At 44.1% G+C, this 23,650-nt stretch overlaps 2 protein-coding genes across 2 annotated transcripts in view; both read left to right on the top strand.

The window, feature by feature from the left end:
* Positions 1-13,578, top strand: part of MTHFD1 (methylenetetrahydrofolate dehydrogenase, cyclohydrolase and formyltetrahydrofolate synthetase 1) — a 42,107-nt gene extending 28,529 nt beyond the window's left edge. Inside the window, exons 19-28 of the mRNA XM_068148910.1 lie at positions 2,552-2,620; positions 3,151-3,262; positions 3,431-3,570; positions 4,027-4,068; positions 5,110-5,210; positions 5,718-5,895; positions 6,975-7,082; positions 8,000-8,152; positions 12,408-12,516; positions 12,659-13,578. Of these exons, the coding sequence (XP_068005011.1) occupies positions 2,552-2,620; positions 3,151-3,262; positions 3,431-3,570; positions 4,027-4,068; positions 5,110-5,210; positions 5,718-5,895; positions 6,975-7,082; positions 8,000-8,152; positions 12,408-12,497 (993 nt within the window). The 3' untranslated portion in view covers positions 12,498-12,516; positions 12,659-13,578. The remainder of the gene's footprint in view (positions 1-2,551; positions 2,621-3,150; positions 3,263-3,430; positions 3,571-4,026; positions 4,069-5,109; positions 5,211-5,717; positions 5,896-6,974; positions 7,083-7,999; positions 8,153-12,407; positions 12,517-12,658) is intronic.
* Positions 13,579-16,870: 3,292 nt separating this feature from the next.
* AKAP5 (A-kinase anchoring protein 5) lies at positions 16,871-23,292 on the top strand. Its single transcript, XM_068148909.1, has 2 exons — positions 16,871-16,943; positions 18,247-23,292. The coding sequence occupies exon 2, from the start codon at positions 18,899-18,901 to the stop codon at positions 21,008-21,010; it is 2,112 nt and encodes a 703-aa protein (XP_068005010.1). The 5' UTR covers positions 16,871-16,943; positions 18,247-18,898; the 3' UTR covers positions 21,011-23,292.
* The last annotated feature ends 358 nt before the right edge of the window (positions 23,293-23,650 follow it).

Raw genomic sequence — 23,650 nt, 5'->3', positions numbered from 1 at the left:
TCTGTACGGAAAAGACTTTAGCATATAGAAGATCAAAGATGAAATCTTAGCCTCTGGAATTAATAAAGGTTTTTCATTTCAGTGTGGCTAGCACCTTTCCCAGAGTGTGTGTGTGCACAAGACCTGGATAGGGACAAAGGATCCTGTGTGATGTGATGCGATGTGCTGTGTGTCAGGTTGAAGCTAGCACCATGGAAATTAATGAGGAACTACACAGTGGCTTCTAGATGAAAAGCACATTTGTGATTCAGAACTCAAAATGCATCCTGCTGGACATCTTGCTGCTTCTGCTCCCTGGAGTGAGGAAAACATTGAGCAGGAGCAAGTTTAATTACAAGTAATGAAATATCTTATTCTGGGAGGCTGTGAATGCTACAAAAGCCAAACCCTTTGCAAAAAGTACAAGGTCTCCATAGGGCAACCTTTGATGAGGGACAGAAATCCTTTATTTCCACTGCATGAAATGCTGTCTGTAATAGTAGCACTGGTCATGTCTATTACCAGCATGTAAAGCAGTAGTTACAAGCTGCAGCACTGTCTGCAACTGTCCACACCATAATTATTAGTATGATTTTTGACATGTTTGAAGAGTATATCACCCAGCACTCTCCAAAATACGATGCTTCAGCATGGCTTGGTGGGAATAGCCTGTGCCCCAGACACTTCTTCCAGTAAGTGTTTTGAGGGTGGCAATCCTGTTTGAACAAGGGAAGGGGAGTTCATTTCTGAATGTGAACTGTGCCATGACATTTAGCCTCAAGGCAGAGAAGAGGCTTATTAGGACTTTTCACAGCCTGCTTTGCACAAGACAGCAGTAGTAACAGTATTGTGGATCTGCATGATGTGGTCAAGGAGTTTGTCTTGTGTTTTCTGTTAAAACATGACCAGTGGGATAGAAGAACCCACAGGGTGGGTATCCTGACCTGCAAGGTGGGACACAGTTTACCCAGCTCTTTCTGTCTTGCTGTGGGTTCTTTGTTTGTTTTCTTGTGTGTGGGGTTTTTTGTTTGTTTCACTTCTTCCCAGGATAAGCCTGAAAAAACAGTAGATTAGCAATGTGGCCTGACTCTGGCCTTGCTGGAAAAAGGCTAGGCCAGGAACCGTTTATCTGTAATTGTCCTTGTGTGAGACATTTGTTAGGAGTGAGGGAGGGCATGTGCCAACAATCTGTAGGCAGCTTTGAGATTTTAATTCCTACTGCTAGCATGCTGCCAGTTTAACCTTAAGTATCTGAGTTAAACCATGTTTTGGAAAACAGGAGTCTCCCCTGCTGCTCATTAGAGGTGGAGGCAGATGGTGCTTGGATAGGGATTTGCTTTGAGTTTTACATAGAGTCCAGGTGATAGAAATCTTTAGTATCAAGATCTCTTTTACTTTTAAAAATTTCATTAATTTTGTCCATTACAACTGCAGAGTGGAGGACTGACTGTGTTAGACTTGTCCAATAGGTTCTCTTGAATGTTAATGTTTGCACTGATGGCAGCCATTGGCTTGCATCTCTAGGACTGTGTTACATACTCCTCACGCAGGCAGAAACTTGGTGATTGCAGAGACCACTCTGGCACAAGATATCTGGGTCCCTCTGCTGAGATATAACCAATGTCATGAGTGTGCAACCAGGAAACACACACACACACAGACACAAAAAAGGGGGAGGTAAATGTGGTGTAAAAACCTGGGATGTATTGAAGTGCTGCTGAGTAACACAGGCCTGGAATGTCACCATGGAAATCTTGCTCTGTAGCTTTCATTATTCTGGAGATGACTGAAGTTTAAATCTTATCCATTAAATGTTAAATAAGCTTTCATGTGGCAAGATTGAAACTAATAAAACAAAGCAGTGAATATCTTTTTTTAAAAAAAAAATCTTTCCTATAATTGAGTGCTGCAATCCAATTGAAATTAAAAGGGAAGAAAAAGAAATCATGACTAAAGATTTTCATTACTGCTGTGAACATTTGGCTCAGCACCCGTGACAGTGATTCTAGTTACTTTTGCAAGTGCTGGGTAACAGCCCACGTGGTTTCCACTGGACTCTGTCAGTCACAAGGGTTACCAAGCCCTCATTTTTTCTTCACAAAGCAAATCTGGATGAAATCACAAGCTTTCATTTTGCAGTAGGGGGTATTGCTGCACCTTGAGGCAAACGTGAGCTCCATAGTCTGCCTTTCATGATGTCAGCCAGGTATTTCACATGAGCAGCGGTTCACTTTAGAAGTTATTTCTGCACAAATGGCTTGTGGAGGATGAAGCAGCTTGTTATTACATTTTAAGGCCAGTAGGTAGAGCCTAGCTGCTGAAATGAGGAAAAGAAAAGGTCCCAAACAAATCTGCATGCAAAACCTGCAAAAATTGCTATGGGCTATAGTCAACCATATGCACCTATGGGTTACTAACCTTCCAGTTGTTCTTTATACCTTCACTATAAAGTGGTGGCGAGGCAAGGTCCTGAAAGCTCATCAGGACAAAAGCAGAGCCTTGGCACTGCTTGGAAACTGTCTCACAGTCTTAGTACATACCGAAACTGATTACTCTCTTTTTTTTCTTGTAGGGAGTGACTGGTGCTCTGGCAGTCTTGATGAAAGATGCTATTAAGCCAAACCTCATGCAGACACTGGAGGTGAGCATAAATGATTTCCTATACATGCATTCTCAAAGCCAAGAAGCAACCAGTTTAGTTCATCCATCACAATCAGCATGGCCTTACCTAGATTTGGAGGTTTACTGTGGTTTCCTACCCAAGGTTCAAGGCTAGGGGTGATGTCTTTCTAGTCTGCCATTGGAATGTGGGTTGACCACACGGGAATACACTAAACTTTACTGTTTATTGTGTTCTGCTGCCTTTAATGCCAGGAAGTGTTTTGGGAATCTAAGTGGTGTGGAGGAAAGATAATGGCAGAGAGTTGCTGGGATTTAGCCTGAGTGGATTAATTTCTCCACTTGTGTGGCTTATTGTAATCCTGTTTGTCCTGTAGTCCTTATAACTGATAATAAATATTTGATCAGAAGGCTTTAAGATCTGTCTTCTAAAAGCATTTTTCTTTACCTTCAGGTACCATAGTACTTAGGTCCTGAAATGCTGCAGATTTGCTAAATTGTACTCTGATTTTCTTTTTCTCTCTCTTGTCTCCCACACGTGTCCTTTTCTAGGGAACACCAGTATTTGTTCATGCTGGACCTTTTGCCAATATTGCACATGGGAATTCTTCAGTGTTGGCAGACAAAATAGCACTGAAGCTTGTGGGTAAAGAGGGTTTTGTTGGTAAGTGCGCTTGGTTTTGGCCTGTTTAGGTCATAGGGAGGGATCTGCGCCTTTTATTTTTACTGTCTTTGGGGGTTTTGTCTTGGAAGAATCATTTGATTTCTATAATCAGAACATGATTTCTGCACCCAGCAACCCCTCACAAGCTGCTTTTAATGTCTACTCTAGTTACAGAAGCAGGATTTGGTGCAGACATAGGCATGGAGAAATTCTTCAATATTAAGTGCCACTATTCTGGTCTCCAGCCTCATGTCGTGGTGTTGGTTGCTACTGTCAGAGCACTGAAGATGCATGGAGGAGGCCCTACAGTAAGTACTGGGCAAGCTTTTCTTTAGGTCTTGGGGGTTATTACAGTTACTCTGATCCAGTCACTTAAAGCACTGTAGGGTTTGATACACTTGTAACTATTGAGATTGCAGTTGTAAAAGGAATCTAGGTGTCCCTGTTGCTTGTAAGCTGCTTCACTGTAGTGTGAGACAGGTATGTGCTTGCTTGTTTTATTGTCCTAATGAAGTGCTTATATGCTGGACCACTTCAGATATTACCACAGTCAGTCATTTGTTGTATTGTGAGTGCATCTTACAGTCTTCTATTTATTCTCTTTTTGTTGCCTTTATAAAAAAGCATCAGCTTGGAGTTGAATGTTTTGTGTTGATGCCATTTAGTAAGAACCATGTATGAATTGCTGTCCTGGATAAAGATCTTATCCATCTTTTTTTATTCCTTATTTTTGCCTTTTCTTTTCTTTTTTTTTCCTTTCCCAGGTCACTGCTGGGGTACCTTTACCAAGGGAGTACATGGAAGAGGTAACCTTCTTTAGCTCTTGTGACAATTGACCAACTAACTGCAGTCATGACACGACATTGTCATGCAGTGCACGCCTGGGTAGCTAGTGTGTCATTTCTGTAGGTACCAGGGAAATGCTTTCTCGTGCAGACTATAATCTTCTTTTTTTTTTTTTCTTTTAAAATTAATGATGTTACTTTGGCTCTGCTCTTTCAAGCCTATATTGTACTTGACCTAGCAGTATTCGGAGCCTTCTCATTTCTTCTGAGCTCATGAAATTGTCTGTGCGCTCAATTTTTCATAGTAATACATACTTTGTGTCCCCTGACCCTCTCAGTATGAAGTAATTGCTTGGATGAAATATTGTCTCTGAAAATATTCAGAGTGCCTCTCTAATTACTCTCTTAGCAGCAACAGTTTCTGGTTCTATTCCCCCAACATCCTCTTGCAAACAGATAGGAAGGTGAACTGAAGTCTCAGCTTCTATCCTTGTGCCTTAAACGGTTGTATGCACTTGGATAATTGGTCTGGCTGTCTTTAGACTGCTGCAGCTTTTTCTGTTGTGGAGCTTCTTTGAATAGGAAGGGATGAAGTGCCTGAATTTCCATGAACAGTCTCTGATGCTGAAAAATATAAATGTGTGTAAACCAAAAGCCATTGCCTCAGACTTCAAACAAGTGTCATAAAATTCACTGCTAATGGTATTTAATACATAAAGAGGAATGTGTCAGAGAGGAAAATGAGGCTTTACTCTGGGGAGTTAATGAGCACAAGTATTAACTTACTAAGAATTATTAAAAAAAAAAAAAAAGATAAAAGATGATTTCTCTTGCCTTGGCAGCTGAAACTAGTGTTCATTAGCAACAGTCATTCCTTTTTCTGTCTTCCATCCAAGAGCAGGCACTGATCTGGACTTTTCAGAAAGCCACACTAGGGATTTGTCTTTGATTTCATTCCCATTTTGACGTTTTTATCATTAGCTGTGGACATAGCAGATTTGGAACAAAAGTTTCATTGCTCCTGTTAAAATGTGCTTCCTTGCTTTGCTGTTTTCTTTACAGAATCTTCAACTCTTGGCAAAAGGCTGTAGTAACCTGAACAAGCAAATCCAAAATGCACGGATGTTTGGTGTCCCAGTAGTGGTGGCCGTCAATGCTTTCAAGTAAGTTTTACTGCACAGGAAAGATCATCTGTGGAACAGCTTCGAACTGGTGTGTTAAAGCTGATGCCAGTTGACACACAGTAGGTAGCTAAGAATTTTTCATCTGAAGTAAATACATATTGGCTGATTTGGAGAAATTACAGAGCTTAGCTTGTTGTATGCACATTATATAGCACCTCTGATTCAGCAAAACAAGCACCTTTCTGAGTTTGCCTCTGAAAACAGTAGTCATATTGTCAATACCAGGCAGATACACCAGGAAGTCCAGAACGCTGCTCAGTCAGTAGCTGTGAGTTTCTGCATGCAGATCCAGAGCTACCTGTTGCTGCTCCACCAAGTGGAGAAGGCTGTGGTGATAGCCCCTGAGCAGCTTCCTGCTGGTTGGATTCTGTGATTTCTTTGGGCAGCTTTTGGGTGTTGTCAACAAGAGTGAAAAATTAAGAGAATGAACGGGTAATTTACTTTGTGTGCATTCTGGTGCAAATGCATAAGTCTTCCTCATTTCAGAACGGATACAAAGGCAGAACTGGCCCTTGTAGTAAAATTTGCAAAGGAGGCAGGAGCATTCGATGCTGTGGAGTGCACTCACTGGGCCGAGGGAGGCAAAGGAGCAGTCGCACTGGCCCGAGCTGTTCAGAGAGCATCACAGACACCCAGCAACTTCAGGTTTCTCTATAACATGGAGGTAAGAGCTTGCAGTATTCTGCAGTATTACAGAGGTACTTTGTTTGTAAGGTGGAGATCAGTTGCTGCCCTGAGAAACTGAGAAGAAATTTGATTTGAGAACATAACATTTATTTAACTATTGTCAAAGACCTTGTTAGTCAGTTCTTGTTCTCAACTACTTTTGATACTGAATGATGCTTCTATGACTCTGTTAGAGATGACAAACAGGTTTCTACTGTGGCAGCCATATTCCAGGGAATGGAGCAGTTTAGTTACTGAACTTGAGACATATGCTATCCTCTGATAGCATGGACAGGAACAAGACTGGCCAAATCCATTACCTTACTGCAGGGTTCCTAGGTGCACTTGTTGCACAGGGTGGTAATTTATATACCAGGTTATGGGACAGAATTTGTCCATTTTTAACATTTTGTGGTTTGTTGTGGTTTTTTTTTCTCTGCAAGTAAGGCCTATGGAGTCAGAATGCAAGTCAGGGCAGAAGAGAGAGGGAATGTGTGTGATGTGTGTACGTGTATATTTCTGACTTTGCAATGGAGGCAATGAAGACACTGCTAGTTCCCAGATTATGGCCTGAATTCTCCTTTAATATCAAGCACTTATTCAAGAAGCTAATGAGGTACAGGGCTGTGTCATTGTATCTCTTTTAGCTCCTTAATAGATGCTTTCTTATTTTTTGAACCTATTTTATGTGTGCTTTTATTTTGCCATTAACTTATATTTCCTCAAGTTATTTTTTTGTCCACTTTTTTACTTCAATTTGAGAGAAAATAAAGATGCCTCTTTTGTAGTAGAGGTAATTAACGTATGAGCACAGTTTATAAGAAATACTGCTGTGTGTCTCTTTGTGACTGTAGTAAAGTATCTTTGACCTCTCAGAAGAGAAGCAATTGCAACAAGATAAATGAAATGTGTTTTGAAACTCCTCAGATTTCTGCTTAGCTCTGGGAATAGCTCTTCTGTCTGCAGATGAGCACTGCACAACATGTATGACGGATTGTGAAGCTGCCACGATGTTACAAATGTTTGTAGATTGTCCATACTGACTTGCCTGGCTTTGTTTTGCTTTGCTTTTTCTAGCTCCCTGTTGTAGATAAGATCAGACTTATTGCACAGAAGGTCTACGGGGCAAGTGACATTGAGCTACTTCCAGAAGCACAGCAGAAAATTGCCTTATACACTAAGCAAGTGAGTTTTCCGCATCACTTGATACCAGTGGTGCTTTTCATATAAAATACTGAAAAGAGAGGTTCAAATTGCGTGTGAAGGGAATCATCACTCAAATTAATGTCATGGCTCAGGACTCATTGGATGCTGTTGTGGCACAAGAGGAAGAGGCGGTTGTATGGTGAGGGAGAAACTGGCCCTGGCTTCTAGTGGAGAAGGCAGAACTCATCTAGCCCAGTAGCACATCTGTGTTAGTGTGTGGGGAGAGGAGTAGGAAGTTTCAGTGATCTTTCTCTACTGTACTCTTTAATTCTCTAGCAATTTGGGAATTGAAGAACTACATGTGATCACACCAGTGCTAGTCGCTAATGGTTGGAGTTTTTTATTATGAATAATTTCATTTCTGTAGTCCATTTACTGCTGCCATGTATAGTTTCTTGCTTTCATGTTTCTTATATGTTCCTTTACAAATCTGTCAGACACCAGAGCCATATAATTGCTGCTTCCTCATGACCACCAATTACATTGATCAAACATTTCTAATTAACTGACCTCAGCTGCACAAGAACTTCAGCTCTGACACTTAAAATGTTTGGAAAAGATAGTAGAAAGTAAGTTAGCTATCAAGTTTATATATCTAAGACTTCCATACCATTATGACTTCCATACCATTATTTTTTTCCTCTGGGGGCTGTTTCTTTAATGGATCTTCTAGTGGCTTTCTTTATTACTTGATGAGTGGTGGGAAGATAGTTTGAGAGATGGAATGAGCATGCAGAATGGACCATGGTTCTGGCAGGCTGCAGATGAAGTGTTTTTTAAGGAGTAAAATACCCGATGTCTGCAGAGAGTGGTAGAAGAGAGCAGTTACATTTGTGTACAGGAAAGGTTACTGGGTTTTCATTTATTTCTCTCTCTCTTTTCATTGCCTTTCCTAGGGATTTGGAAACCTGCCAATCTGCATGGCTAAAACTCACCTGTCATTGTCTCATGACCCAGAACAAAAAGGAGCACCCACGGGGTTTATTCTGCCAATCCGAGATGTTCGAGCCAGGGTTGGTGCTGGATTTCTGTATCCACTAGTAGGAACGGTATGTCACAGAGTGAAACCCTGAGCCATGGGGTGAGGGGATAAACCTCCATCTGCACTCCAGTGAACAGTTACAATAGAGATACTATATTAGGAGATTTTGGTGTTTACAGTTGGTGTTTTCATAGTCTTAGTTTAATGGTTATTAGATTCCCTTACTAGTTTTTTTTCAGGGGGAAGAGGGAAGCTAAAATAAACCACCTAGAGACTTGGCAAGTCCCCAGTGTACTCTTTAGATCCCACATCTCTGTCTTCTTGGATTTTGAGGAAAAGGTGCACTCTTTAGCTAAGGAAATCTGGAACTACAGTCTGGTAGCAGGGATGGGTGAAATCCTTGACCCACCCAATTGCTGTTGCATCTTTGTGTTCTTGAGGAAAGCATTCTTCAGTATTGCAGGTGAAGTCATGCAGATCAAGGTAGAGCAAGATAGCTCCAAATCTTACAAAGCAAACAACTTTTGATGGAACCCTTCCAAAGTGAAGCTAACCTATACTATTAATCATTTGTCAGTCTCCCCTCCCATTTGGTTCTCATGGTTTTGCTGACCCTCTGTTTGCTGTTCAGCCTGCATCAGTTCCAACAATTCATTTCACTATTCCCTTGAGTTTTTAGTTTCTTTTCTTTGATGTGATTGGCATAATGTCAGCTGAAAGGAGAGAGAGTAGCTACAGTGGAAACAGGATCGTGGAACAGCTTTGACATTAATTGCCTGGGAGAAAGAGGAGCTGTGTGCAAAATGCACTAATGTTCAGGTTTGAATCCAAACAAAGAACATTAGGATGAGAGGATTAACTGGGTACTCTCTTCTGGGCAAATGTCAAGTAACTTCTTGGGTTATTTTAGAGGATTCAGCAGTTGAAGTAGGCAGCTTTGTCTTTCTCTTACTTTTTGGGCCTAAACATTTTCCTGAAGTCTTCATGGCAACTTATTTTTTCTAATAAGCTTTCAAAAAGTATTAGGGGTACATGGCTCTCATGATTAAATTTACTGATTTAAGAGTTGGATCCCTTCTTCCTTCAAATGCTACCTAGAGCCAAATATTGGATAACTTTTTCTCATAATTCTTTAAAAGAAAGAAAAAGTAGTTAAGGGTTTCCAGATTACCCAATGTAAATTAAATAACCACATCCTGATTATAGTCTGGCTCATCCATCTTTCTAAAGAGTAATGTGTGTGTGGGGATAAAATGAAAGATAGCATGCTTCTTTACGTTATGAATGGCCTTTTCTCGCCAGCCAAGATTTAATCCAAACAATTACTTCTTTTTTTAATAAGCACTGGAGAAGGAAAGGGTAGATGGCATTAGTGAGCCCTACACAAAAGAAAGATGCTTTCAGACATTACAATTAATATTTTGGCTCTCTTTTTGATGTCTTCAGTTTCTATGAAGTTGGACTTTTTCTTTCCTGCTGCCATCCCAGATTCCTAATGTTTTCTTGGACACATAGTAAATCAGTGTCAATTCTGACAGAATTGACGGCAGCTTAGGAGCATGAAGGTCGCTCTTCTGTGGTATCTACAAAACCAGGGAAGAGATGTCTGTTCAAGAAGCAGTCCAGGGCATTTGGATCAGATCCCTGTTTCAAACCTATTCAGCAGGAGGTGTGTTAGCTCAGAATAGGTTTTCTGGCAGCAACCATTGAACTGTGTGAGCTGAAAAGTCAGCAAATATTTAGCTCCGTGAGAAGCTTTTATGAGAAATTTGTCATGAACTTAATCTCTGGTGCGTGCATATTCTTATCTGAAGATAATCACAAAGGTATGACACATTGTATTTTTTCTCAGCTTCTGAGTTTTGGTTTTTTCCATTTCTGACACTTAACTTGAAACTGTTGTACTTCAGTCAAATACTAGATTTAACTTTGAGCATGCAAGGTAATGAAAGTGGGGAAAAAAAACACGTTGGGTTAAAATTGGTTGGGTTTCTTTTCTGGTGGTGCTGATGAGTTGAAAACAAACTACTTATTCAGCTCTGATGTTCAGTTTTTCAAAAGTTCCACAAGTGCAATAAATACATTTTTATTTGGTATAGGTTTTATTTAAAGTATCACAGTATCACCAAGGTTGGAAGAGACCTCAAAGATCGAGTCCAGTCTGTCACCACAGACCTCATGACTAGACCATGGCACCAAGTGCCACGTCCAGTCCCCTCTTGAACACCTCCAGGGATGGTGACTCCACCACCTCTCCGGGCAGCCTGTTCCAATGACGAATGACTCACTCGGTGAAGAACTTTCTCCTCACTTCGAGCCTAAACTTCCCCTGGTGCAGCTTGAGACTGTGTTCCCTTGTTCTGGTGCTGGTTGCCTGGGAGAAGAGACCAACCCCTTCCTGGCTACAACCACCCTTCAGGTAGTTGTAGAGAGCAATGAGGTCTCCCCATGAGCCCAGGCTAAACAATCCCAGCTCCCTCAGCCTCTCCTCATAGGGCTTGTGTTCAAGGCCTCTCCCCAGCCTTGTTGCCTTTCTCTGGACACGTTCAAGTGTCTCGATGTTCTTAAACTGAGGGGCCCAGAACTGGACACAGTACTCAAGGTGCGGCCTAACTAATGCAGAGTACAGGGGCACAATGACCTCCCTGCTCCTGCTGGCCACACTATTCCTAATGCAGGCCAGGATGCTATTGGCCTTCTTGGCCACCTGGGCACACTGCTGGCTCATGTTTAGGCAGCTGTCGATCAGCACCCCCAGATGCCTCTCTGTTTGGCAGCTCTAAGTCTTGCAAGGGGGTTAGTGATATCCATATGGTCTAATTTTTTTTCATGTAAGTTAGCAGTGGGAATTGCCCTATGTTTGGGGTTTTTTTTCAGCACATGTGGTATTGATGGGCCAGAGGATAGTGAAGGAAAAGTTCATCAGCTCTGAAAATAACTGAGGGCATTAAGCATTGTAGGTACTTGTAAAGAAAATCAATAGCCTGGTTAGAAATTACCATGTACTGCATAGAAATTCAGGGTTTAAGCACGCTAAGAAAGATAGCAGAGTAGCCACTGTGGGCTGCCCCGTGGATAGGAAAGTAGGAAAAATGATTATTCCTTACAAAATAGAAAGTGCAAAAAATAGTAAGGTCAGGCCCATCTTCAGCAATATGGCACCTCCTACACTGTTGAATATCACTGTCTCACCTCCTGCTGTGGCCTTTAATATCTGTAGCTAGAGATCTGCAAAGCTCTAGAATTCTTCAGTGATAGGTAAAGAAATAAGAACCTTCTTGCTCTGCGTGGCTGGAGACTAATAGTGACTATAGTTGAGAACAGGAAAACCCCTTCAGGCGCTTTGGATATCTTAATTCCTTGGCTCTTGAGAGGAAAAATATCCACACAACTACACACAAAGAGTTTTCTCTGTAGCCCCTCTTTCCTTTGCCTGGGAAAACAGCAGATCTGACAGAATGCTGGTGCAGTCCTAGGGCACATTACAGAGCAGACTTCAAGTGGGTTTTACCTCCATGTAAGCTATGCAAGACATGCAGTGACACATTATATGTGGGATTGGTGTTAGCGCTTATAAATGGCTTAGGAAAATGGAGTGGCACTGCAGAAGCTCTCCCCACAATTTAGAGAACTGTAGGAAATGCTTAACCAGCAGAGCTTTGCCACCTGGTTGCTTCTCTTATTATCTAAAGGAAGATTGGGAGGTAATTTGATTAGGTTGCCAAAGAGATCTTTAATTTACTGGAGATGGGCAAAACAATGCTGATTGTGAAAGCTGAGGCTGGGTGATGTAGATAGAAAATGAGACCTTGGATTTTTTATTAAAGGGATGAATGACCACTGACACAAACTACCGAGCATGGTCACAAGTTGCCCACTTTTGTATAGCCTCTGTGTTTAGCCTGCATGTCTGCTGGACTAAACGTTGAGTTAGGGAAGGGAAGCCTTGCCCAGCTGCATTAGTAAAAGAGGCCACAAGTAGTTATTGTCTCATCACAGCAAAGTCCATGAAGGCTTCTCTAGCAGTTAGTTGGTCAGGTGAGTATCTAAGTACTTTGCCTAATCTTGGGCTCAGTCACTTCTAGAGGCAAAAGCCAAACTAAATCCTCATCATAAAAACCAAAACTACTAGATGCATGTACTGAGCCTGGACTTCCTGATTTTCATGATGCTTCACATTGTTGGATGATGGTCTTGTACCTAGTATGTACATGTGCAAGGAGCTGCCTCGGAGGTTGCCATCACAGCCTCCAGAAAGGGGTGTAGTGTTCTGCATGGAACTATGCTGCTTTCATATTAACATTTTATCTTTTATTGTCCAGATGAGCACTATGCCAGGACTTCCTACAAGACCCTGTTTCTATGATATAGACTTGGATCCAGTGTCAGGAGAAGTAAATGGGCTCTTTTGAAAGAAATTATTAACAGAAGGTAGGTGCCTTGAAGGCTCTCAATAGAGTTAAGCTAATCTTAACATTATGCCATATGTTTCCAAGTGACATTTGATTATAATGCAGCCTGAAGTTTGCTTGCAGTACTATATTATAGTAATTACATTTATTTTTCTTTTTAGCTCCCAGAACACCTGATGAGTCATGTAAACAGAACTATGCTCTGATCTTTTGAAGTCAAAACAAGATATGACTGAGAATGTAGTGCAAGAAGTGACTGGAACAAGGAGCGTTAAACAATCAACCACTTTAAATTTGTAATAATTTTTAAACTGCTGTGTTGCCAGGTAGTTGACCCTGACTGTGTAAAGCACACTTCCCCAGCAAACCTCCTGCTTCATAATTGTAGCTGAAGCAGAGTACAGAAGCTTGGGTTTAGGGACCTTTTCTGATTCAATGACATTATTTTAGTAATTAAATATCCTAAAGCTGGAGCTGTTTGAAAGAGTCTTGGGAACCTAATTGTCTTAACCATAGGGCTTTTGTAGCATATATTATCTTTGAAAGCCTTGTATGCCGCATATTCCGATTTGCCATACTGAGTTCTGTGTTCCACTTCTCACGCTGTGGGAGAAACTGCACCAATGTCATTTAAAAGAGGGAGCAAGGAGGAATCCTCTTTGCTTCTCATCTTTCTCCAAAAGTGCTTACACTGGCTTCTGCTGTGAATTATTCCTGCAGGCACCTGAGCCACATCAAATTTACCTTCTAGAAAGTCCATCTGTGACTACTGTATTCTACTGTTAATGGAAATGAAATCTCTGGATATCATGCTTGTTGTAGGGACTGGATCTCTTGACCCATATTTCTGGCTTCTACCAAATGTGTCTTTTAAACCACCTTATGCTCAATAGTAAGTACAGTTACACTGTTGATAAGCCTCATTTTCTAAGGTACCTTTTTGGTGAACAGACACAATGTCAGCAGCGATCAAGTCACTTGTATCAGGTTTTGTCAGCAGGCCATAAATCATTTTGTAACATAAAAAGATCACTGCTGCCAATTTTGTAACTAATACAAATAAAGTGGTAAATGCTTCAAATGCTTTTTGAGTTTTAATGTATGCACTGAGGTTACTGAAGTAGAATTTATTTCTGTGATTAACTGCACACAGCAGCAATCCTTATATTGACAAGTAGGAGTGATTATTGCAGTAATAAGTTGCCTGCAATGCACCACTGTGTGTGTTTAATCTTGTTGCCTTTCCTAGATGATGTGTCATCTATAGGAAATAAACTACCTGAATTATCCCATGAATTTGAGATACTTGCAGTTGACTGCAAAAATAGCTGAATTAAGACTTGCAAGGCCCATCTGTTTGTATCAGAACTGAATCTAAAAACACTGGTTTTGGTAAGAACTGGGAGAATCAGGACGTAGATGTGCACCAATGTACAGATGCATTTGTAGCACACAGATACTGTGTGTGTATATACAAACATATATGTAGGCTGAGAGCTGTATCTCTCAGGTTATTCAGGAGAGCTGAATAATTATAAAAATGACCTGGTTGTCACAGAAGCAGATAGAACAGCCTAAATCATCATCAAAAAACATTTGAGATGCATTCACAGCCTCCTAAAATTTTCTTTTTCATGGTGTTCAGATGAGGAATTACTGGCAGCCAGATTTGCCAGAACCACATACAAGCCACTTGCAGGGGGTCAAGAGGGCTGTTCCCTGTTGCTACGCAGCCCCCTGCCTAACTGAAAGTGCCTCCTTACCTGCAGCGCCTTGGCCAAGCCTTCCTTTGAAGCAGGGTGCCAGAGCTGATGCTGCCAAGTCTGCTGTCAGTTCCTACATTTAATCGTCCCTGCTGCACTGCCTGCCTGCGAGCGCTCTGTGCTCCACCTTCATTTTATGCTTATGAAAGATGGGATAAGTGCAAATTTATGCTAAGATTAGCCTCCTTTTAGTTTAGCATGAGATCATAGGCATGTGCTTGAAAGAGACAGTTCAAGAGGTTGGCAGTCCACTTCCTGCAGTGAGGCAAAGCCTTGGCTCAGACATGAAACTGTTTAAGGGTTTGCTGTGCACAGCAGGACTGGTGGGAACAAAAGCATAGAGGCCAAAAAATGGCCCCAGGCATCTCTAGAGGTTAGCAGGAATGCTTTTCTAACCTGCACTCTCAACCTGTTGGGAGGTGAGAGCTCTCTGGTGTCCCTGCTCTAGGTCTTGCAGGACTGCTACAAAAATAGGTTGTTTTGTTTTCTTTTTCTCTTTTGCAGCTGAGTATGCCAGCTAGTTCTTGCCCTGTCAAACGGGACACAAAGGACGCTTCATTTCTCCTAACTAAATTTTGGAAGGTTGTCTTCTCTTCCTGTTGCCTAGAGAAAAAACTAATTATGTAGAAATTTGTTCTCTGTGGGCTATTTGTGGACCTTTAGCTGGTGTTATGGCCATCCATTGCCCCAGCTGTGCTATAATGAGAGTTCTGCATCACATCACATAAGAAATAACATTTAATAATTACCATTTTTACTAGTGATAGGGACAAAAAAAGGAGACAGTGTTGCTTGGCTGGTTTGATGCATATCACCAGAACTTTGGTGTGGGCCTGGAATGAAAACATAAGCCTACAATTGGACAGGAATCTTCTTTCAAGCTTATCCATGCTCTAACCAGCTCCTCAGCTTGCCGCAGGCCCTGTTACTTATTCCCCTGTACCACAGCCTTCGGTGCTACCATCTTGCCCTGGAGGGGCAGGAGAATAGAATTCCATGTGAGATGTTTCTGAATGGGATTGATGAGAACCACCCATCATCATGCCACCCTTGAGGGAGTGCACCACATGTAAATCACTCTCACGTGAGCCACTCTCGTTACCCCTGTCTTCTTTCCTCCCTCTTGCCCCAACTGCAATAAAGGAAAACATTCTCGAGCCAAGGGGCCTTGCTTGGCTTTAACACAGGTCATAATTAGAACCTACCATTCACCCAAGGGAGAGAAGCTGTTTCCAAAAGAACCTGAGTGGTGAACACAAGCAAACATATCTCATAGGAGAGCTTTTAAAAGGGCAATTCTTGTTGCTTGATCCTCGTTTCTGCCCTGCTGGCTGGTGTTCAGCCCAGCAAACCCAGGTTGTACCTTTCTTTTCCATGAAGAAGCTAAGGAGGAGGGAGGCCATGTGTATTTTTCTAAGACTGGACTACACTGGAAGCCACTTGCAGATTCAAAGTGGGCTGCTTTGCCTGGTTTCTTATGTGCAGACGTGCTGTGAAGTAGTTAACGTTTGTGGGCGTCAGTCAGCTACCTGTGGAGATGAATGAGGACATTCAGGCATCTTGAACTACAGTTTCATGTAGTTCACCAACTGCACTTGGTAGTCCTTTTTCATAACAGCTGGAGATGCAATTTTTTTTTTAAGTCAGTTCTCAGCTGCTTTGGAGAAAAAAGGCTCATACAAGAAAGGCACATTCTCTGGTATTTTATAGAACATAATGGCTTGGGTTGGAAAATACCTCAAAGATCATCTACTTCCAACTCCTCTGCTATGGGCGGGGGGCTCTTTCCATTAGACAAGCCTGCTCAGCCCCTCATCTGACCTGGCATTGAACAGTTGCATGGAAGGGGCATCTACATCTTCCCTGGGCAGCCTGTTCCTGTATCTTGCTGCCTTTACACTAAAGAATTTCTTACTAATACTTAGTTTAAATACCTCTTTTAGTTTAGTTTGTGAGGGGGATCTTGCCCTGGGAGGAGTGATGCTGTGCTGTGAAAGAGGAATGTGTCCCTGCAAGAAGAGCGGGTGCTATCCCATAAGGTACCCAGAATCGTAGAATGGTAGGCATTGGGGGGACCTCTGAAAATCATCGAGTCTGGCTCCCCAGCAGGTTCAGCTGCAGAGGGTTGCACATGCACGTGCACAGGCACGTTTGGGATCCCTCCATACAAAGAGATTCCACAACCTCTCTGGATAGCCTGTTCCAGGGCTCTGTCACCCTCACAGGATAGATGTTTTTCCACATGTTCAGATGGAACCTCATGTGGGCCGGGTTGTGCCTCTTGTCCTGTTGCTGGGTACCACTGAAGAGTCTGACTCCATCCCCCTTAGATGTTGGTCAGCACTGATGAGCTCTCCAGGCTAACCTGCCGCAGGTCTCTCAGCCTCCCCTCGGCGCTGACCTCCAAACGCAGAGCGGCAATGCTGCTCCCCACTCAGGCTAGGCCAGGGTTCCGGAGCCCCCTCCCCAGCCTCGCGCCCTCAGCAGGCTGCCGGCAGGTTCCCGCAGAGCCGCTCCGGTGCCGGGGGGCGGTCCGGGGGCTGCCTCGGCGCTGGGCGGGGGGCTGCCGGCAGCGCCCTCCCCGCCGGCCCGGGGGGCGCGGCTGCGGCGGGAGGCGGTGGCAGTGGCGGCGGCAGCAGCAGCGGCGGCGCAGCCGTGCGGAGCGGCGCGGAGCGGGCCGCAGGTGAGGGTGCGGCGGGCGCGACGGGGCTGGCAGCGCCCCGAGGGCTCCGCGGGGGAAGCAGCACGCGTGGGGTTCCTGGGTCGGGCTCTGCAGCCACGGCGGCTGCCCGAGGAGCGCTCCCATACCCTCGGAGGGGTCCGGCTTTTAGGGGTTGCCCCTTTGCCCGGGGCGGGAGAGGAGGACGAGCGGGAGAACGGCGGTGCCGGGCGGGTCCTGCTGCCTTCGGCAGCACCCCGAACGTCCCCTAAACTTCCCGGGCTGCAAAGGCGGCGACAGAGCCGGGCTGCGGGCTGCGCTCGGGGCACCAGTGGATGCGGGTTGCGCTTTCGCACATGCTCCTGTCGGCTGAGCTCATTTTCCCCTTAAAAAAAAAAAAAAAAAATATATATATATATATATATATATATATAATTTAAAAAACCCAAGCAAATGCACGCCGCGGGGGAGCGCTCCTGCCAGAGCCCCGGGGTCCATCACCGTGATGCTTAACAGCAGAGTACAAAATCCCGCGTGAGGAGCTGCCCGGAGCCACCACTGAGCTCGTCCCAGAGAAGTTGGTCTGCTTGTGATAACACGTTTTTGCATCTTTATGCCCCAAAATGTTTTGAGGCAGCCCTTTTTTTTTTCTTTTTATTTTTTCCCTTCTTTTACTAATTTTAAAAGGTTTCATGTCTCTTATGCTATCATCTTATGTGATGAACCCGTGTGGTGTTAATTGAGGTTGCTATGGAAGGCACGCACATAGTATAAATAAGATCCCTTCTTGCCATGTGATTCTGCTTTTGTATTCCATAAGCCTCCTTTTTGTATTCTCTGGTTTTGCATATTGTCATATGGTGCACTAAAGATAAAAATATCTTCTGTCTCAGGGTGTAATTTCCCTAGCTGGAACTATGAGTGCATATGGAGCAGTGGGAAAAAGATGTAGCTAACCGTAGGAGCAGGAAATCTATGTGTGTGCATGCGTAACACAGACCTCCCAGAATATGAGCAGCTGAAAAACAAAAAAAGCCCCCTTCGGTGGAGCATCACTGGGCTGACCTCTCGGTGGCCTTATTTTGCCTTTGGATATTGATGCTAATTAGTGCAAAAAAACTGCTGTGGTACACCCAGAGGTAGAACTGATTTTCCAGCCCTGGTTTTTCTCCCAAAACAAATTATTAAAAACCAACAAACAAACAATCAAAACAGAAAAATAAATCCCAACCAGACAACAATCACCTTTTATTTTAAAAACTCTTTTTATTTTAAAAAAAGGAATTGCTCCACTTCCATGTCTTACCATTTGTTTGTTGCATTCCAGATAAAAGATGGAAGCATCAGCCATGCTTCACAGCAAACCTCTTACAACCTGCAAGAGGAACTGAAGCAGGAAGTAAAGCCAAGACAAAGCAGTGTCTGCCCTTGTCACTGGGGGACAGGCAGGAAACAGGCACTGGCTGCCGCTGGTTGTGCTGGTGCTTCAGTCAAGCTCCCTGTGCAATGTGGAATTTCAGATAGCTCAGAAAGTGCAAGTTCTTTCCAGGTCCGTGGGGTGAATAAAAATGGTTAACTCTTGGCTTGATTCATGATCCTTTAGGGGAAAACAAAAAGTCATGTCAGACTGGCAACTAAATAGTCATGCTGTTAGACTGAGTGCAACTTGAAGTGCATTGTCCCAAAGCTGACAGAGACTCTGGCCAGCAAAGCCAAGGACAAGCCTGTTTATCTTCACATCTACTCAGGATTCCTTGGAGAGGCGATGAAGTGAGTAATAAGACAAAGTGGGAGTTATAAAGCAGATGCAATGTCTTCAGCAGAACTTCACTGCCACATCCATTCTTTAGAAAACAACTAACAATTCTGAAAACAACTTGAGGAAAAAACAATGCACTTTGAGCATATCAGCAGTTCTTGTGTCTGATGTGTTAATCACGAGAGTCAGTAACAGAACATAAACAAAGGAGAGGAGCAATATGGTGAAGGCAACTAAGGAAATTCAAATGGAGAACCCAAGAGAGGCAGAGACTCACAGCACAGGGGCAACATGTTCCCCATCAGAGGAACAGGGAGAAAAACCCTCCATGCTCTGTTTTAAGAAGCGGAAGAAGTCCTGTAAAAAAGAGTTGACTGTGAAGGATGAATGCAAAGGAGCTTCAGAGGAGAAAAGACAATGCATCAGAGCTGACCAAACAGAGACAAAGGCTTCTAATCAGTCACAATCATCCAAAGGAGCCTGGGCAGCCATCAAAAACCTTGCAAGACCTCAGAGAAAGCAGAAATCCTCCTCACGGAAGAAGGTGCTCTCCGATTCCCAGGTGCAGCTAGAGGTAGATACTGAAGAGACCTGTGCACAAGGCTTCCTGAAGAAACGAGCAAGCTCTGGGGTGAAGATGCCCTGTGTACGGTTCTCCAGAGGAAAGAAAAAACCCAGCCCCTGTGAAGCAGTGGAAGAGTCAGAGGGCAGTGGTCAAGCAAACGAAGTGGTGGGCACTGTGAATAAAGCCAGTGAAGAGCCAGAGGATTCGGCCCCAGTGGGCAAGCCTGAATCCTTCAGCCCAGTCACTGTGGAGGAGGACCAGGACAGAGTGAAGGAAAGTGTCAGCTCTGTTCAGAAGAGTGGGCCCTTGACAGAGCCCACACCTGATGCAGAGGTACATAGGGAGTGCACTGCTGAGGCAGAGATAACCAGTTCAGAGACAGTCAATGAAAAAGCCCAGGAAAAAATGCAGGAGGCAAGCCCACCCCAAACCACAGTCTGTGTGAAAGGTGGAGAAGTTGCTCCCAAAACACCTATTTCCAAGGATCAACCTGTAGAAGGTGAGGAAATTGCTCCTGAAACAGCTGTTTCCAAGGATCAGTCTGCAGAAGGTGGGGAAGTTGCTCCCAAAGTGAATATTTCTAATGATCAACATGTGGAGGGTGGGGAAGTTGCTCCTGAAGCACCCATTTCCAAGGATCAGCCTGCAGAAGGTGGGAAAGTTGCTCCCAAAGTGCCTGATTCCAAGGATCAACATGTGGAAGGTGGGGAAGTTTCTCCCAAAGCACCCATTTCCAAGGATCAACCTGTGGAAGGTGAGGAAATTGCTCCCAAAGTGCACGTTTCCAATGATCAACATGTGGAACGTGGGGAAGTTGCTCCTGAAGCACCTATTTCCAAGGATCAGACTCCAGAAGGTGAGGAAGTTGCTCCCAAAGTGCCTGATTCCAAGGATCAATCTGCAGAAGGTGGGGAAGTTGCTCCCAAAGTGCCCATTTCCAAGGAACAACATGTGGAAGGTGGGGAAGTTGCTCCTGAAGCACCTGTTTCCAAGGATCAAGATGTGGAAGGTGGGGAAGTTGCTCCTGAAGCACCTATTTCCAAGGATCAACATGTGGAAGGTGGGGAAGTTGCTCCTGAAGCACCTATTTCCAAGGATCAACATGTGGAAGGTGGGGAAGTTACTCCTGAAGCACCTATTTCCAAGGATCATCCTGCAGAAGGTGGGGAATTTGCTCCTGAAGCGCCGATTTCCAAGGATCAACCCAACAGCATCCCTGGATCTACTGAGCTGCAGGAAATCCCTAATATCTGTAAAAAGCTGCCTGAAGGAGGTGAATCAGAAAAGAGCATAAATCTTCCAGAGGAGAGCAAAGCTGAAGAGACTGTAATGGATTTCAATCAGTCGGTGTTTAAAGATGATGCAGCAAGTGTGCAGAGCTGCTCCAGCCATCAGGTGATGTTAGAGGCAAATGTGGGCACTGGTGTTGGCATCATCATCACTGTCACCGAAGCTGAGGACTCTGACAACACCGACTCTGACCAGGGCTATGAGCCATCCCCAGTTTTGCACCGAAATAAGCAAAAAGGGAATAAAAAGTCAAGTGGGAGCTTTGATTTTGGTAATAAAGAGGGCCCCGAGGCAGGTGGCAATTCCCAGGCAGAGGAGAGAGGTGCAGGTGATCAGGGGCACAAAACTGGGGAGCAGTACGAATTGCTCCTCATAGAGACTGCTTCTTCCCTTGTGAAGGCAGCTATTCAGTCATCTATAGAACAGCTGGTCAATGAAATGGCCCTGGAACAGAATAAACACAACAGTTTTCTGTGATGGCAGCAGTGCCCCCAAAATAAAGAGTAGAGGGAGCAATTTAAAGTTCCATTTGGCCTGGGACTGGTGTGGAGAGCTCGAAGGGCTCCCAGGTCTGAGGCGTAGTTAATTTTGCATGCCTGTTCAGTTGTGTGTCTATGTAAAATGGATCCTAGGATGTGGGGCAGACCATGCTACATACAGCTTGTCTCCTGGGGCTGGGGCTTCAGACAGCACCATCAACCACAGCTGTGGAAAAAAGAAGGTGCTGCATCAATTGTATTTTCATTTATTGGCATCTTTATGTCAAGGCTACAATCCTGCCATCATCCATGCCAGGTTTCTCCACTGTTCATGCTGTAAATCCTGAGAGGCAGTGAGTGCCCAATCTGCTGCTGGGATGGATTCAAAGCACATTTGACACAGACGGAGGTTTGTTGTGGGGTTCAGCAGTGTCAAGGGAAAGCGAAGTGACTGCAATGTTAACATGAAGATGTCAATGCTAGACAGGCTTAAACTGGCATTTAGTGTTGGAAACAGGTACTTGTTACATACAGACACCGGAAACTGTGGTCACTCCTGTTGGTGCATCACATGAAGATGGATGGTTGGAGCGAGAGGTGGTTTTTGTTCAGCCTCTTGCCCTGTCACAAGCAGCCTGTGCATTTCCAGACATGTCAAAGCACAGCATTAGCTGCTTGCCTTGCTGACCCTGGGCTGCACCAATGCCAAGAAAATGACAGCGTTTCATTTGCCGGGAGGGACATTCTTGCATCATTAAGCTCAACAAGCAAAATTCCCAGCAGCATGAGCAGCGTAGACTGGGCAGGAGCATGCCTGCTGTGGGGTGCTCTCTCTTTCCTTCACCTTCTTTCATCCCAGTCATGATGTTGTGGTGAAGCTGTTCTGAGATGTAGCATATTTTTGATATATGGCATGTGATATAAATAGCAGTGAGCTGCATGCGTGTTAGCAGTCAACTCTTGCCTCAGTAATGACATAGCCTGGGTAGCTGCAATGGGCTGCTGGCATTGGAATTGCTTTGATTTGGTCTGAGCACTGCTGGTGTCCCTGGGTGCTAGGGACAGCTTGTCCCACACAGCTCCACGCTCACTGCAACACCAGCCTGGCTTCAGCAAGCCTGAGCATCCCTTGGGAAATGTACATCATGCCCATCTCTCTGGTTCCATCACGCCACGTAGCTCACTCTGACACATGCAGGGAAATGCTGGAGTTATCTTAACCTAAGTCCTCAGGGAAAAACAATCTGGATATGAGGGCCTGGGTACAGGCCAATAGCCATCAAAGCCTACAAGATGCCCTGCTCAAAGAGGGGTTTCACCAGCATGGCATGTGTGTGTGATCGCTGCCTCTAACTGCTGGCTCTCCACGAGAAAGGGGGCTTTTAATAATTTGGGATTGCATCTACGTGGCTGGGATTTGTGTACAGCTGCAGGCAAGCCAGCCTGTGCTGAGAAAATTCCCCTGCGTGTTTCTCAGCTGCTACAGAAATAGCAGCCACGCTTGGCAGTTGCTCGCTGACCATGGGCAGTGTGTTGAGACTTCCCTTCCCAGCCTAGGGTTTGGATTCCTGTGACAATGCAAGGGCTGCAAACTTTCCTAATGTGCAACCACATTTTTAAACTTTGATAAAGCATCTCCATTGTTACAAGAGGACTGTGGGCAATGAGTGCCACAGCTTGTTTCTCTGCAAGTAAAACTTAAGAGAAATCAGAGGATGTTAGAAGTGTCTTCCTTTTTCTCTGTGGATTTATTTAATAAGCTATCAGATATTAATCATTCAATGTGTACAACTGTAATGGCTTTGTACTTCATGCTGGTCCTTCCAGGTATTTTGCCATAGTTTTGAAAGGGACTTTATAAGTACTTTTGTGTGTACTTCTGGAGCTACTGCAGCACTGATGTTGGAGGTTGCTTATAGGATTATACTGGGCACTGCAGCAGGTTGGTGCTGAGCAAAGGGCCTCAGCATCTCTGTGTCATGTTGGCCTCAGAGAAGGATGTCCAGGCTCTAGTGAAGAAATACCAAATGACCCTGTGGGGCCAGCCTGTCATTTTCTCTCAGTCTGCAAAGCAGTTTTGGGAGGATTTCCTGTATTTCAGTATTGCCTTTTAGGCAAAAGCAGAGGAGAATAGCAGAAGTGCTTTGGTCCAGCCCAGCCCCTGTGACTGTTGCTCTGTGTCCAGGGTTGTGTTTGCACCTTTTCTGTAGCTGTTTTTTCCCTCTGTTATAGCTGTACAGATACCTGGTGATTATTTCATTAAAGTTGAATGTACCTGTTGTTTTCTTGCCTTGTGTTTGAGTGAGCAGCTAAGGAGGGATTCTATATGTGAAAGGATAAACTCACAGTGGTGCTCTATATGTCCAGCTTTTTCAGACAGGCTTACAGTGAGCAGAGAAAAATCTTTAAGTTGGTAACAGACCTGAATTCTTTCCAGCCTTGTTCCATCTGTGCTCTTTTTATAAGGTTTCCTTTCAGTTGCTGGCCAGTCATTTCCACCACGGAGCTGTCTGCCCAGGGACTGCTACAAGGTATTTGTGATAGGTCACAAATCTCCCCTGGTTAAGAAAAGCCATCCTGCTGCCCAATAGTTCAGTTCTCTATCAGATGCCCCATACCACCAGAAGAAAATATTTGA

Source organism: Melanerpes formicivorus, unplaced genomic scaffold, assembly GCF_026170545.1.
Source record: "Melanerpes formicivorus ecotype bairdi unplaced genomic scaffold, bMelFor1.0.p_v2 SCAF_17, whole genome shotgun sequence".
Lineage (NCBI taxonomy): Eukaryota > Metazoa > Chordata > Aves > Piciformes > Picidae > Melanerpes > Melanerpes formicivorus.
This window is presented reverse-complemented; position numbering and strand designations above follow the sequence as displayed.